The 16,856-nt window shown below is 39.6% G+C and overlaps 1 protein-coding gene across 1 annotated transcript in view; it reads left to right on the top strand.

Annotated features, from left to right (window-relative positions):
- Positions 1 to 16,856, top strand: part of LOC149267565 (putative 3,4-dihydroxy-2-butanone kinase) — a 376,959-nt gene that overhangs the window by 12,529 nt on the left and 347,574 nt on the right. The window contains exon 3 of the mRNA XM_089433400.1: positions 11,745 to 11,818. Coding sequence (XP_089289526.1) covers positions 11,745 to 11,818 — 74 coding nt within the window. The remainder of the gene's footprint in view (positions 1 to 11,744; positions 11,819 to 16,856) is intronic.

The raw sequence follows: 16,856 nt of genomic DNA, 5'->3' as shown, positions 1-16,856 counted from the left end.
GCTTCGGAGCTTCGATCCGGGGGGGGGGGGGGGGGCGGGCGCTTCGTGCAACACTGGTTCCTGCTGTTCCCGACAGTTCCGACAATTCTAACAGTCCCTGCAGTTCCTATAGTTCACGACAGTTCCGACAGGTCTAGCAGTTTCGTTAGTTCTTGATTCTGCGTGATAGGCAACTTTTATGCTCTGCGCTAGTCCTTCTAGCTCTGCGTCAGGACTGTGTGGGCCCAGACTGGCCCAGTGTCAACTCTCCCGGCTACTGCGCTGCCTCTCTGCAAGCTCTCTCCGCCTCTCTGTTTTGTATTTTTCGGAAAATCCTTCTCCCAGATTCTCTCTGCTCCTCAGCGGCAAGATCTCCCCAATCAATTTTCCTCCTGAGAACTTCTCACCTCAGAAAATCGATTTCCTCAATCTCTCTGTGTATTTCCAAATGAACCCCAAGCCTCCATTCTATACTTTTACTATTGGGTCTTCAATCGCCGAGATTAAGTCTTTAATCAATGACTAAGATTAAAACATGACTTGATCCGCCTTCTAGATCATTCTCACCCATATTTTGATTAATACCTATTAATATTTTAATTTCCCTAAGTTTAGACTTAGGAACTCCATTAAAAATATTAATTATTTTAATAAAATACAATCTGGGTGGAATTTCACCAAACGGTTTCTGCGTTCTTTAGAACTGATGTGCCTTAGCCTCTCCACCAATTTTCAAGGCTAGAGAACTTTCGATGCTACAAAAAACTAATAATTTGACCAGTGTTGACTGTAGGTTTGACTGTGCGTTGACCAGATTTGACCAATTTCTTCAGGACTATTTTGGGCTGATTTGGATTGTTTTTGGAGGCTGAATCGACGGGATTGACCGAGCTGATTTGGAGGAGTAATTCTGTTGATTTGACCAGTGTTGACTTTCTAGTTAGGGCATCTTGTTGACTGTAGTTTGACTGGACAAATTTGAGTGTGTTTGGGCAAGTGAATTTTGTATATTGTACTCTCTCTGTGTGGAACTTTTGAAGAATAATAAGAAGATTTGATCAAAGGGTTTTCCCCGCATTGGGGTTTTTCCTTGGCATCCGCGAAATATTGTGCCCTCTTGTCTTGGCTTGTCTTTTGCTATTTATTTATGTTATATCTACATTTACTATCATGTTAATGTGATTACTAATCTGGAAATTGATATTGGGCTAATGAGAAAAATTGAAGTAAATTGCTATAAAGCATAGAACATACCATTGCTATCCAAAAATTAACATGGTATTGGAGTTGAGGTGAAGACAAAGCCCAAGCAAGAGTGAAAAGAGAAATCACTGAGATTTGTTGGACAAGGACAAGATTCAACGACCTCCGCATCTTACATCAAACTGATGACAAGCTCAATGATAAGTTTGATTATCATGCATGGAAGATGTCTCTTGATTTGACTTTGGAAGAGCAGGATGTTATGGATTATGTGCAGGGAAAGATTACTGAACATTCTTCAAATGCACTCGCTGCCCGCTAAAACAAAGTACAAGAAAGGTGAAGTCAAAGCTAAGAAGATCATCGGGGATTCTATTAACAAGCATTTGGTTGCATACATTTTGGATTTGAACACATCTAAGGAGATGTATGACATGTTGGTTGGCATGTTCAAAGTTAGCAATGCAAACCAAGTTCTCTTTCTCAAAAACAAGTTGAAGGACATAAAGAAGGGAAGAGGTGAAGATATACAATCCTACTTCATGAGGATTACCGAGATAAAAAATGATCTTTCAATTGGAGAAGTTATTGATGATAGGGAGCTCACTTTCATTGCCCTGGGAGGTCTCCCTTGTGAATGGCATGTGTTCAACACTACTACCCTCAACAATAACAGGATTCCAAGTTTTGATGAATTGTTGACTAGATGTACTCAAGAAGAGACAAGGATATGGAGAGAGACGTGCCTTCAAATAGAAATGATCCTATTGCATTCTCTGCTCATGCTAAAAAGAAAAACAATGCAGGTTCAAAGAAGCAATGTCAAGGAAGACCGAGATTCAGAGATGGAAGAAAGGGAAGATGCTTCATTTGTAACAAGTTTGGTCACTATGCTAGGGAGTGTCCTAATAGAAGGGATACACCTCGGAATGATGAAAACAACTACCACAACAATTTCAGGGGCAACAACAATCAAAGGAATGGCAGATTCAACAACAAAGGAAAAAGGAATGCTCTCGCTACTCAACATGGAAATGGTAGACCTCTCAAAAGATCAAGTAACTCCAGGTATGATGAATCTAATGTTGTAGATAACAAGGAAAAATAATTTTATCTTATATTTGCTCTCTCTACCGCCTCTCCATCGGATACCTTGGGAAATTGGTTGATTGATAGTGGTGCCTCAAGGCACTTCACTGGGTATAAGAATGCTCTTTCAAATCTGATAGAAAAGGATACAAATTTGGAAATCATTCTTGGAGACAATGCCACCTATCTCGTGAAAGGAGCTGGGAATGTTACTCTTCAATTAAATCAAGGTAGTGCCATTCTTCTACAAGAAGTACTCTATGTACCCGATCTAAAAAGGAACCTGGTATCCATTTCGACAACGGAGGACAAAGGATTCAAGGTGGCATTCATCGATGGAAAGGTACATGTTTGGAAATGAAATTTCAAAGAAACATTTACTCTTGGATTAAGGGTTAATAGCCTATATCAAGTTGGAGGAAGCCCATTGGGAGATATGTCTTGCGACACATCTCTTCAATTTGAATTATGGCATCGGAGGTTTGCTCATCTACATTATAAAGCCCTACTCGATGTAAGGAAGATGGTGACAAGTGTGCCCGAATTTAAAGTAGAACATGAAGGTGTTTGTCAGGGACGCGCCAAAGGAAAACATACAAGGGGAGCATTCCCGTCAAGTGATAGCAAGACTATTAACATTTTGCAATTGGTTCATTCTGATCTATTTGGTATGTTTCCCGTGACATCTTTGGGAGGATATTGATATCATGCTACCTTTGTGAATGATTTCTCTCGCAAAACTTGGATTTATTTCTTGAGGAAGAAGGACGAAGTGTTCACATGGTTCCATTCTTTTAAAGCCTTGGTGGAAAATCAAATAGTGAAGAAGATCAAATTATCGAGGACCGATAATGGAATCGAGTATGACTCAAATGAATTCAAGGACTATTGTAGAGAAGCTAAGATTAAGAGGGAGGCTACTACCGCATATACTCCTGGACAAAATGGTGTTGCTGAAAGGAAGAATCGTTCTATTATAGAAGCCACTCATGCCGTTCTTCATGATTAAAGCCTTCCGAAGTTTCTATGGGCAAAAGCTACCAACACTGTCGTGTATGTTCAAAATAGACGCCCTCATCAAGCCTTGGACTCCAAAACTCCCAAAGAAGTTTTCACTAGTAAGAAACCTGATGTTTCTCACTTTAGAATTTTTGGTAGCCCTGTGTATTTTCATGTGCCGAAAGAAAAGAGAAGCAAATTGGATGCATCTGGGAAGAAAGGAACATTTGTGGGCTACAATGAAACTTCTAAGGCATATAGAATCTATGTGCCTGGTCAAAGGGAAGTGGAGATAAGTCATGATGTCACCTTCGATGAAGATGCTGCCCTTGGGAAGATTAGGAAGCTTCCTATTCCAAGGAAGGACAAAGAAGCAGACACAGGAAATCATGGAGAATCGTAGGATGAGTTGATGCCCGATGTTGAAGGACTAATGGACCCCATTGATCCACCTCCCCATGAGCCCTCCTAAAAAAGGAGAACCTCATGGCTTAGGTAAACTCTTGAAGATGCCGAGAGATATATTACACCAAGGGGGACATTTCGTGAAAGTAAGAAGTTGAATAGGTACCAAGGGTACTTAGCTGCCATGAGCTCCATTGTTCAAATTGAGCCTTGCACATTCGAAGAAGCTGTGAAACACCTTGTATGGAAGGATGCTATGAACGAAGAGTATGAGTCGATTATGAAGAATGATGTCTGGGATGTGGTCCCTAGACCCAAGGACAAATTTGTGGTCACTTCGAAATGGATCTACAAGATCAAGCATGGAGCTGATGGAAGTGCTGAAAAGTTCAAGGCTAGGTTTGTTGCTCGAGGCTTCTCTCAAAAGGAAGGTGTGGACTATGATGAGATATTTGCAGTAGTTGCCTGATGTACCACCATCCGTTCGATTATAGCCCTTGCTGCCTCGCAAGGATGGAACCTACACCAGATGGATGTCAAAACTGCCTTCTTGCATGGTTCAATTAAGGAGGAAGTCTTTGTAAAACAACCCGAGGGGTTCAATGTTCAAGATCGTAAGACACATTTATGCAGGTTGAAGAAAGCCCTCTATGGGTTGAAGCAAGCTCCTTGGGCTTGGTATAAGAGGATCGACAACTATGTGATGAAGCTGGGTTCTACAAGAAGTGACGCTGATCCGAACCTTTAAGGTTGGGAATGATAGACCTCTCATCTTGGTACTTGACGTGGACGATCTCTTTCTGACAGGTGCAGACCCTCTCATTCATCAATGCAAGAGTGAGTTGGCTTCCGAGTTCAAGATGAAGGACCTAGGACTGATGCATTATTTCGTAGGGTTGGAGGTTTGGCAAAAGGTAGGTAAGATTTTCCTTTCTCAAGGAAAATACATTGTGAAGTTACTTGAAAGATTTGGGATGGTGGATTGCAAGTTCGTGACTACTTTGATGGAACTTAACTTCAAGAAGTTATGTGGAAGTGCTGCTGGGCCCGATTTGGGAAATCCTTCCGAGTATCGTCAACTCGTGGGGGCCTTGATGTTCTTGGTGAACTCCCGTCCGGACATATGCTTTGTAGTGAATACATGTAGTCAGTTTATGGTCAAGCCTCATCACATACATTGGATTGTTTCCAAGAATCTTCTGAGATATCTTCGGGGCACAATCACCTATGGACTGAGATACATTGCCGGGAATGTGAGTCTCCAAGGTTATTTTGATGCTGATTGGGCTGGCAGTGTGGTGGACTGTAAGAGCACATCTGGATGTTGTTTCTCACTAGGTTCTGCTTCGATATCTTGGATTGAGCAGGAAGTAGAAATTGGTTGCCTTGAGCACCGCTGAGGCTGAATATATTGCTGCTAGTATGGCCTCCTGTGAAGCTGTTTGGTTGAGGAAGTTCTTTAGTGAGCCGTTTGGACATGTGCTGGATACCACCGAAATCTATTGCGACAACCAAAGTGGGATTTGTCTCTCTAATAATCCCGTGTTTCGTGACCACTCCGAGCATATTGATATCAGTTACCACTTTATTTGGGATATGGTACAACATGGAGCAATAAGGCTCTGTCACATTAGGACTGATGATCAGGTCATAGGCATTCTTACGAAGCCCCTGGGGAAGGTCAAATTCTTAAACCTTCCGTGAACGACTTGGAGTCTTGGAGAGACCCTCTTATGAGAGTCCTATTTGAGTTGGATATTGACCTCTGGGAGCTCTGGGGGCTTGGGGTACTTCTTGGAGCGATGAGTGGCCATAGGGTGAGTGGTTCAACTTCCCCTAGTGGTGCGCTATGTACAGGGTGAGTGGTTCACCTTCTCCTATGGCATATGAGCAGGATGAGGGGTTCACCTTCTCCTGCCAATACATCCTACCCATGTAGTTCAGGACTCATGGGAAGTACCTCTCATCTGGCCAATGAGTAGGGAAATGAGGATAGGGACCATAGAAATACCGTTGGACGCAATGTGTACTACAGTACTCCCTATGCTATGGGGTTTGATATTGATCTGGGATCAATGGAGATTGACTTTGGGTTAGTGGAAAGAGTGGTATGATACACTCTCGATCATTTCTTCTTCATTATTTCTTCATGGTTCAACAGAGCAGAGCAGAGCAGAGCAGGGATGACATGGATGGTACAAATTGTCAGATGGTTTGGCAGGTGGAGTTCTCCCTAGTTGAGAGGGGGTGTTAAATTTGGCAACTAGGGCTAAACTCCACCTTGGACAACTCATATAATGGAGATGATATTTTTGTTGGATTCCTCTTTTCGAGAGGTGTAGGATTGATCTAAAGATCATCTCATTTTGACATGTATAAATGGAATTATGAATTTATTTCTTCTAAGGAAAAATTGTCAAGGTGGGCCAACAATCTAATGTAGGCTTAGAAGCCCAAAAGTCATGTCTCGTCACCCTCAACGTTGCATATAAATAGGAGAATCTACCTCATTTGGACATTCATCATCTCACACATATCTCTCTCTCTCCTCATCTGATTGGGTCGTACGAATTTCAGGGCAACCTTCTTCTCCTCCACACGTGCAAAAGTGTGACTGGGTTTTTTGATTTCTGCGTTGACCAAGTTGCAACCAACTTTGACTAGCGTTGACCGGGTAGTGTTTGACTTCGTTTGACTGCGATATGATGGATTCATAAACAAAAGGACGTTGATGTTGTAGAAGCAAATGTCATGACGAAGGGCCATCATATAAAGGTACTTTTGGTTTGATGTTCACTTTTGATTTTTGAAAGCAAGCAACCAGTTGGATTGGAACGAGATTACTGACAAATGGTTGCAGAAATTCACCTACAACTAGTACACATAAATTTGGATCGATGATTCTGAAACAAACATGACTTGGAAGAGGTGGTAATATGAAGGACAACCAAATGATGACAAAGAAGGTCACTTTCTGATTATAAGAAGGATGACATGACTAGCAATAATTGGTTCACCAAGGAAAGTGATGAGAAAGATGGCTGAAGCCCCACGAAGAAGTTACGAAGAAGATGGCTCCATGATGTAGAAATTGAAGCTTATTCATGACATGATGATGCAGAAAAAGGAGCCCTATGAGCAGCTGATAGTACCATGATCTCCACGGAAGAAAAGATAGATTTTATTGAAAACAAGTCCCTTGTTAAGAGGGAGTTTGGGTATATTCCTTTCATTGAAAGGCATGAGTAGATCCCCCCTAGTTGAGAGGGAGGGATAAACACATCATTCTTGTCTTCAAATCATGAAGAAAGAATGGAGGATTGGTTAAGCATCTGAGACTGATACTAATACTTTTTGAGGATGAGGTAGGGCATCCAATAGGCAAGAGTAGTTGAAGAGGAGATTCCTTGAGGATGTGGAAATCCAAGAAGGGAATGGTTCTAAAAGGACATACCTTGTGAACATCTGGATGGGGTATGTGTCTTGAGAGACAATGATGAAGGTGTCTATAAATCATTGTCTCCCCAACATTATGCTCTAATCTAGTGGAGAGATAGAGTTGTTAGTCAAGGCCTTACTATATGACAGTGTTGGTTAATATGATGAGATGCACTGATAAAAGCTAAAAATATAACTTATGTGTTAATTTTTGAGTTAACATGTTTTTTGCGTAGGACAGTTACTCCAATGTTCCATATTAGCCCATTTATCAAACATTTTATTTCCATTTGCAATCACATGAATCATTATCACATTAACAGTAACTGAAGAAAGAACATAAATGATAGATGCAGAAGACAAGCCAAGACAAGAGAACACAAAATATGGCTCAAGTCAGGGAAAAGCCCCAAGATGCGGAAAACCCTGATCAATTCTTCTTGTTATTAATATTAAATGCCTAACAAAGAGAGTACAATAAAGTCAAGATTGGCTTGCCAAATTGATGATAAATGGATGGCCCAAAAAATGCGATTCTGAAGCAAACTAATTTGCCCTCTAAAGCTGGAGTCAAACTGCTGTATGTTAGGGCTGCTTACAATTCACTGCTGTCTCACTTGATAGCTCCAAAACATTTGCTTACAACTGCGACTCTTCAAGCCAAACAAGGTGCTCCCCTTTGCTGGTCCTTAGGGTTGGTTTATGACCAAATTAAGTACCTAGTTCATTTTATTTTGTCTTGGACAAACCTACGACTCACTCCTTGAAGCAAGAGTCTTCAAAAAGGTTGCAACCTTCCTCTCTTAGCTTCCTATCCAACTTGCAATTGTTCTGACCCAAGTTTAGGCCTCACGACTACCTCCAGTCTGAAGTTCTAGGGCCTCTACAATCTCTTGGACAGACCTACGACTCCCTGTAGGTTGCTTCAAACATGAAATTTGGACCTTGCAATAAGACAGAACTTGCGGCCCAATAAAATGAGGAAGAACCCTCTCCAACCATGCACAAGTAGCCCTCAAACAAGCCTTCACTTGCTCAGGCCTACTGCTAAATTCTTGTGGCCCTCAACAGCCCTAAAGGGAAACCAAAACAGTCTTCTAACCCTTGCATGAGTAGCTCCTCTCCTGCAGCCAAGATCAAATGTGATTTCTTGTGGTAAGAAGCACTTAGGATATCTCAAATGAGGTTGGAGGACACCTTTATATATACAAATTGGTGAGGTTCAAGAGACATGTCGTTTAGGCTTTATGAGCCTATATGGAGGTGAGGCCGACCTTGACAATTTGCATATGAGAGCATAAATTTAAAAACACATTTCTCCTTATCGAAATTTGATGATCTTTAGGTCGATTTTGGTCCTCTAGAAAAGAGGAATTAATTGCAATAATCATCTCCATCAATTGAGCTATCCAAAGCATTGTTTGGCCCTAGTTTCCATATTTAACATTATGAGATTGCTTACCTATCCGACTCTTATGAAAATTCTTTAGTATGAGAATGTCCATGTACCATCTATGTATTATGAATACCTCCCTAGTTAAGAGGGAGTGTTGGAATGTGTAACTAGGTTTGGTCTTCATAATATTCTATGTACTATTGATTTTATGTATTTATGTGAAGGAAAGAGAAAACATTTATTATTGTTTTGTAGCATGGGTTTCATGCTCAAAGTTAATTTGTTTTTAGGTCAAAGCACCCATTGTCTGCTTCTAGGGTTTTGTCAAAAGAGTCATTGTCATATGTAATAGACCCTATTGGGCATCTTGTATCAAGTCAAAATATTTATTTTAGTCAAAATGTGTCAAAGAATCCCTCCAAGACCAAGTCGGCCTTGTTAAGGGCCATTCACACTCCTAGAAAACCTATATATAAGAAGCATTCAACCTCATTTGGAAGAGACAATCAAGCAATCCAAGGAAGTTTGATCACAAGAAGAAGAAGTCCAAAAGGAAAGCGAAGATCAAGGGAAGGCTAGAAGAAAACAAATCTAAAATTTTTGGAATATTTCTCTCACACGTGTGAAGAAGAAGCTAGGGTTTCTGCAGCAACAAGAACGAAATTTCAGATCTCCTAAGAAGGCTGAAATCTGTGATATAAGGCAAGACATATCATCCATTTGACTAAGAAAGAAGAAACAAGCCAAGCAAAGAAGAAAGGAGGAATAATTTAGCCTCTCTATTCCACATGTGTGAAGTTGCAGAAGGGCCAAAAATTGTAGACCGGCAGTGAAGGCCAGAATTTGTTGTTGAGGGTCGAAGTTGCAGAAAGTTGCTAGAGTCGAAGTTGCTGAAAGAACAAAATTTGTGGCTTATCAAGAAAAAGGTTGATTTTGTCTTGGAGGGATCTCTGTCTTGGGTCTAAAGGTTTTGGAATTCATCATTTGAAGATTCTATAAGAAGAGAAGAATTACTTGTGGGTTTTCCTATCTAGGAGAGGTTTTGGCCCTAGCTAGCAGCCTACATCTTGTGTCCACTTGTTCCATTGATCTTGATGTTTTGGTAGCTGTTTGATGATAAGAACACCATAATAATCAAGAGAAGAAGAAGCTAATTGTAAATGCTACAAATTGAAGTAAAGAACATAACAAGCAATTATCAAGTTAAGAGAAATCACCCCTAATCTAGCTGGCCTAGATTTCTCAACAACCATAAATGCTCCAGGAAAGATATATCAATTAGGCTCTAATGAGAGAGAGCTTCCAAAAATTCAATCTTAGAGCAAGGCCTAAGTTCTTGTTACAATAAAATAATAATATCTCATTTGATTTCTTAGGTCTAGCCTAAGAAAAGTAAAATTATAACTAACTAATCTAACACAACAATAAAATAAAAGTGGTCAAGCCACATGTACAATGAACAAGGTGTAGCAAAGCCGCAGGAGAAGGGAGTCTCCTTGAAACAAGTCTCACTGTTGCCATGCTGGCCTCCAGAGGCCCTAAGATATGTAGATCATTAACCAACTTCATACAGAGTGCAAATCTGCCTTCCTAGGAAACCTCCAAGGTGGTTGAATGGGCCTCCAAGGTCAAAAGCATCCCCAAGATGGTGACATAAAACCCTTAGAGGGGAAGGCTACTATAAAACAGCTCCATACAAGTGTAGTATAATGCTCCGTAATCTCCAAAGTAAGTCTGAATTGAATGCTCATGCCCATACCCCAAAGCAAGGTACTTCCATGAATCATGGGAATGACTATCCAAGTCCAAAACTTGTCTAAAAAGCCCCAGAAAGCTATGTTAACGTTCGACTGCATGGGGTCAGCACTCAAGTTCAGCTCATTAGTCTTCATGTTGTGTCCACATCATCACAATTGCTTTAGTTGAGTGCCACATCATCCCTTCAAGCACTAATCCTTCAGAAGTCACTTAAATGATCCCTCCATGTCATCAAAAGTACCCCTATGGCTGTCATGGGCATTTTAAGCATAGTTTGGCCCTCATAAATGATGATAATAAGCTCATAAAGTGACCAATTAAGAGTGCACTCCATAGTCTTCCACATGGCATGTGTAGATAAGGTCCATGTGTGCACAAAAATCCCAAAAATGCTTCTGAAGATATGAGGAATGCTTTGGGATATGCGGGCTGTCTGAATAAGTGTGAACTTCCTTGAAAAATGTGAACATGACCCAAATCGGAATGAGGCTGAATGCTCAAGAAATGTCAGGTCATGTCAATATAGTCCTCCTGCTCAATATCCATAAGTGCAATTAAATACTCTAACCATCAAACTACAAGGGCTGGTGAAGAAATGCACCATGGATATCCCTGACACAATGAAGGGTAACAATACCTACTTATAGATTATCAAATTAAGTGCACTGTAACTGCTAGCAATGATGTGGATTTTGCTTGAAGTGCAGAATGAGCTGCCAAAATTTGACACTGCCTCTGACTCCCCTCCCCTTCCCCCCTCCATTTGCATTGATAGACCTACCCACCATGCATGTGGACTTTTAAATCGTTTTGTAGATCTATATACATTTTGTTTCATTCTGATGTTTTCTGAAAGTTTGGAAGGCTTCAAATTGCTCATTTAGTTGTTTCAGTTTGACAATATTTTTTTATTATTCGTAATTGGATTTAACTAACCATGGATTGATCCACCAGTGGGGAAGGGAATTCCCACATCCATAGATGAGTGTAAATTGTCTGAAAATGTCTGTCATATTTAGTTTTGTTTAGGTAGGACCAGACTGCTAACTAAATTTTTGCATGGCAATAATGTTTGAATTAGTTAATATTCACATTTGTGCAATAGCGTCTCCATAGCGCATTGAATTCTAGAAGACTAAAATGTACTTTGAGCTTATTGAATTGGAATATCTTCACAGAACTAATAAGCTTGTCATCCTTTGATCATGCGTTTGATGTTATTATTTAAAATTTATTTGTGCTTGGGTAATCTATTCATTACATCCTCTCTAGTTTGTCCTGTCCTTCCTGTATAGTGCCGCCATTTACTTTGCAGATTAATGCCAGCCATGGAGCTCCTGAATCTTTTTCTAGAAATAAAAGTGGTTAGTTAAAGTTATACAGTGGATATCTTTTGATGCTCTTCATTGTTCGCATTTCTGTTTCGATTTGCAGCCCCTTAGCCCTGACTAATTAATATATCCTTTTGAAAATGCAGATGTCGTGACAGAATTTATTGAAGGAATGGTTGAAACTTATCCAAATCTGCAATACTTGGATGGATTTCCTGAGGTGTGAAAATATTATATGTTGGTTGAAATTCATTGTTAGTGGTGATATGTTGAATTGTAAAAATTTCCAGAGGCACATTTACAAGTTTTCTTAAACTTATCTGCTGTTTGAATGACAGTGATATCTCTTTCTATAATCAAGTACAGTTCATATATGAAACTCATAGAAATTGTGGATTCCTTTTCAATGTAGGTTGTTGACATTGTTTTTTAAACTCTAAATGGTTAATTTGTATCAAGTTAAAAAATGGTGGTCATTTTCACTTACAGCAAAGATTAATTCAGGGCTTCCACCTTTAAGATCAGCTCCCCACTCCATGTGAGATAGGAAGGATTCTAGGGATGGTGTTTTCTTGTTTTGATATACATTCTTTCTTTTCCCGTGTTACATGAGTAAATTCTCATGAATCAGTTAAATAGCAAACAACAAAAACAATGCATATTAATTCTTCAAATTGGTCCAACTACTACACATCTCTTAATCAATGGTGGTCCATATGGAGCACCTCTCTTACCTCTCTTACATAGCCTTTGTCCCTGTTACCCACCATATGTCTGGGTAAACCTAGGAGAATTTTCTCCAATGATGCAATATATTAGCTAGCAGCGCTATCATGACCCAGAGATAGCTGCCTTAGATGCCTATCATCCACTCTCTGGTCAATGCTTTATTTCAATTACCCTGTTCATCCAATGAAGGTGGGTCATCTATTTTGAGGTACATTAAATGATTTTGTTTTCAAGTGCTTTCATTTAATGTTTAAGGGTATTCTAGTATGGATCATTAGTTGAATTGGATGATAGACCACTATTGGTTGTACACTTGTTCTTGTTAGTTTTCTTGCAGATCTAGCACCAGATATTAAATTCCTAGCAAAAAACTTTTATATTGAATGAATACACAGCTAGTTGTTCCTAACAAAAATTCAGTGGAAGCAAATTTAAATAACTGATCACATGAAACAAGACACACAAATTTCTGCCCGACAAGTTTTTCATTAAAAAATCCAAACTTACGTGGGCTCCCATCTCGGGATAATGGCCCACTTGAGAGAATAGATAATATAAATAACTTGGATCTTATCCAACAAATTTGCCCTAGATCGTTGCTCGAGCTTTCCTGCAGATCTAGATCTCTAGCCTCTCTGCACTCCCTCTGACCTAGCACACCGCTCATTGAGATGCCTCTCCCAACCTTGTGCCGCTATAGTGTGTTTTTTTCCTCTTCTAAGCCTTGCTTGTATAACTTTACATTGAGCTAAATCCGTAAACCTAACCCTAATCTCAAAGTGATTAATAGTCGAGATTAAATCTCGCCTCACTTGAGATCAACGACTAAGATTAAAACAAAATCACTAAAGTAAATTACTTTACTTTTCCTAAGTTTCTTTTAGCTCAATAAGCCAACATACTAATATGTTTTTTTTCCTAAGTTAGACTTAGGCTAAGTTACATTAGCAACTTGCTCACACTTGAGCAAGTGTTCTAAGGAGAATGTGGGCGACTTTTGCATGCCTAGACACAAGGCTTGTGCAAAAGTCCTTGCTCGAATTACATAAATCAACACTACCTCTTAGTGAGGGAGGTACTTCTGGAAGAACGCCCTCCATTTGGATCTGTCTTCAAGCCCACCAAATCATTCGATGTTGTAGCTACTACCTTTGAACTGGAAGGCTTCTGTGCTACCTACTTTGGAACCCGCACTGAAGACCTGTTTCTCCCAACCATGCTCCTAGGAGCTTGCTCTTGAGCATTGATTAATGTTAGCTCATACCAACTGGTTTTGACAGATCTGGAAGAGGACTCCTGCCTGTCCTCCAGATTAGAAGACCGATTCCCTGGTCTCAACTCAATCTTTAGAGCTTCCTACTCAATCTTTGTCACTAACATCATTCCTTGATCCAAGATACCCTTGGATCTACGTACAGGCTGGCCTTGTAGGCTTAACAAGTTACCCTTCCTAACACCAAGCCTTATTGTTGTGCCTGTGTATCTCCCTCTGAATACTTGTCCATTTTGGAACACAACATCATACCCTTTCGTCCTCCAGAGTTGAGATTGAGAACAAGTTTGTGTTCAACTTTGGGACATATAAAATCTTTGCCACCTCTAGAGATCCTCCTAATTCTAGCTGGAATAATGTAAAAAATTATAGTCCCAACTTGGTTTCTAGTTTTAGGTGAAATCACATCAGTTTAATGCCCAATGCAACATGTCATATGTTGGTGTTATAAACATGAATATATTTCAAAACTAGAAACACATGAATTTACTCTACACTTTAATTTTTGCCGAGAAAAATATTAACAAATTGGTCGGGTCTCCAAATTTCCTTGCATGGAAGAAGAGGATAGATTTGATCCTCATAGAGAATGAAGTTATTGAATGTGTTAAGGGTTCAATCTCCAAACCATCTCAAGAGTAATCTCAAGCACTATCGAAGTACATGAAAGGAGAATTAAGGGCTCAAAGAGTCCTCATAGAATCAATCAATGCTTCCCTCATCCCTTAAGTAGCAAAGTTGGAGAAATCGAAAGATATATATGAAAAGTTGGTAGAATTGTTTTCTATAAGCACCGCAGGAGAAGTTATGTCATTGAGAACCGAATTATACAAGATGAAGGTATCAAAGGAAGAAGGGGTAGCCTCATACCCTACGAGTGTAGCACAAATAAGAGATCAACTACAAGAATTAGGAGAAATAATATATGATAAAGAAATTACCACCGTTGTGCTCAATGCACTACCTAATGAATGGGGCAACTTTGTATCAAGTATTTATGGAAATAAGGAAGCCAGTACATTAAGTGAACTTTGGTCATATGTAAGATTGAAGAAACTAGGTTGAAGGCAAAAAGCGATGTTGGATTAAGTGAACAAACTCAAGCATATGCTGCCAAGGCTAGAAAGAAAGGGAAGTTTGGAAAGTTTGATCCTCGGAAGAAGAATAAGATCGACATGTCAAAAATCCAATGTTATGAATCTAATGAATATGCGCACTTTAAGAGGAATTTTCCTAAACTCAAGAAGGACAACAATAAGCAAAATGAAAGAAATGAAGCCCATGTTACCGAAGAAGTGGAAGAATCAGAAAAGAAGAAATCAAAGGAGGAAGTGAAAGATATCTACTATGACTGAGATAATCTCCTTCACTTAGTTCTTTTCAGTTATAGAAGAGAATAGAAAGCATCACAAGTATGATATGATGCATTATAGCAAGATAGAGATGACATCATCATAGAAGCATGGAAGGATAGCTGAAGTAGAAAGTCTACATGGTTGTAGCAGTCATCCTGATAGAAAGGAAGTAGCTCATGGCATCTCCATTGGAAGCATATAAGGACAACCGAAATAGCAATATATATATGTTTGACCAAAGTCACCTAGCAAGATAGAAGATAAAGGGATCATCATACATCATCATCATTAGAAAGGAGAATTTGCAGAATGAGGATCATTAAGATCCTCCATTGGAATCTTTGTTATAAGACTCACCTCTAGTTGAGAAGAAGCGTATCACAAATGGTCTACATTTATGTAGGATCTACATGTTAAAAGGATGATGGTATGATGACAAAGATGTGTAACATGACAAATTGGTTGAAGTACTTTCATCTTCAAGCAAGGAAAGGCAACTGCCCGAAGGAAGTCTAGATGGCCACTTGAAGGAAGAGGTATGTATATATTTGATAGATAGATAAAGTTATGTCGTCATATGGTTGTAGATAGAATGGGCAGAATGCTCTATCTCTTGAGCACGATAAAAGAAGAATAAATTCTTCCTTTAGAAAGATACATGAAGGCATGTAGACAATATGCCTTGGACTCTTCTACATATTGATGTGATATGATCTCATGGAGAATATGAGGTGGTTAGCATTCATAGTTCCTATAATGAAGCAACTGTGTTGATTTGGGTTGGCATCGCTCTAAGCCTCAAATTTTGCAAGGAGGCTTGGGCACAGGTATTCCAAAGAACCCATAAAGCATTTTGGGAAATTCCTCCTAGAAGTGATTTTATTAAAATAATTAATATTTTCAATGGGGTTCCTAAGTCTAAACTTAGGAAAATTAAAATATTAATAGGTATTAATCTAATTAGGGGTGAAACTTCTAGAAAAAGCCACGGATCAAGCCAAAACGATATGAGCATTTGATTATGTTTTAATCTATGCCATTGGTTGTCCAACAGGAAGATATAAGAAGGGTCTTGAGGGTCATTTGGAAAACACATAGAGAGATTGAGAAAATTCATTTTTTGAAGTGCGAAGTTCTCAGGAGGAAAAATTGATTGAGGAAATCTCTTGCAGTTGAGGGGCAAGCATAACAGCTTTCGGAGACAGAGATTATCAACCGAAGATACATCAATATAGAGAGAGGTAGTGAGTGATCCAGAAGCCTTGATGCAGAGGCTGACGCAGTGCTAGAAGGGCCACACAGAAGCAGCGTAGAGGGAGTGAGAGGAGTTCGAAATCTGCGGAGAAATTCAATTTTCAGAAGCCGCGAGTCAAGGTGTGAGACTAGGAGGCAGAAATCGAATTTCCTGGGCAGTAGATCGACTAGCCAGAGAAGTGAAGGTACACCCAGAGAGCTTGACGCTGGGCTGATGCAGACATTGCGCAGAGGCAGCCAGAAAAGTGGGGGGCAGTCAGTTTTGGGGCTGGATCAGCCAAGATTTATCAGTGATTGTGTGAGGCAAACTCACAAATCTTCTGCCAGTATTTCTCCTTGTAACTGAATCACCCTATGAGGTATTCAGTGATGTATTCAGAATTTGCTACTGCTTAATAATATAAAACCCTCAGAGCTGTTGCACCGTTTTTCCCGCATTATGTTTTTTCGGGGACTTTTTGTCCAAAAATAACTGTCCTATGTGTTTCTATTTTCCTTGCTCAGTTTCTATGTTTCAGAATCATATTTAATTGGTGTAGGCTACTTCAGTAATTTGCTTCGATATTTCATGAGGAAATCTGAAATAAGTTTGTAATGTTATTTACAATTTAGGAGAAGTAGATTCAGCTGGTTGTAATAGGATTCTT

Source organism: Pinus tabuliformis, chromosome 6, assembly GCF_031772625.1.
Source record: "Pinus tabuliformis cultivar Carrire ecotype Pingquan chromosome 6, CPIR1, whole genome shotgun sequence".
NCBI classification, from domain to species: Eukaryota; Viridiplantae; Streptophyta; class Pinopsida; order Pinales; family Pinaceae; genus Pinus; species Pinus tabuliformis.
The sequence above is the reverse complement of the archived record's forward strand: the minus strand, read 5'-3'. Positions and strand labels throughout refer to the sequence as shown.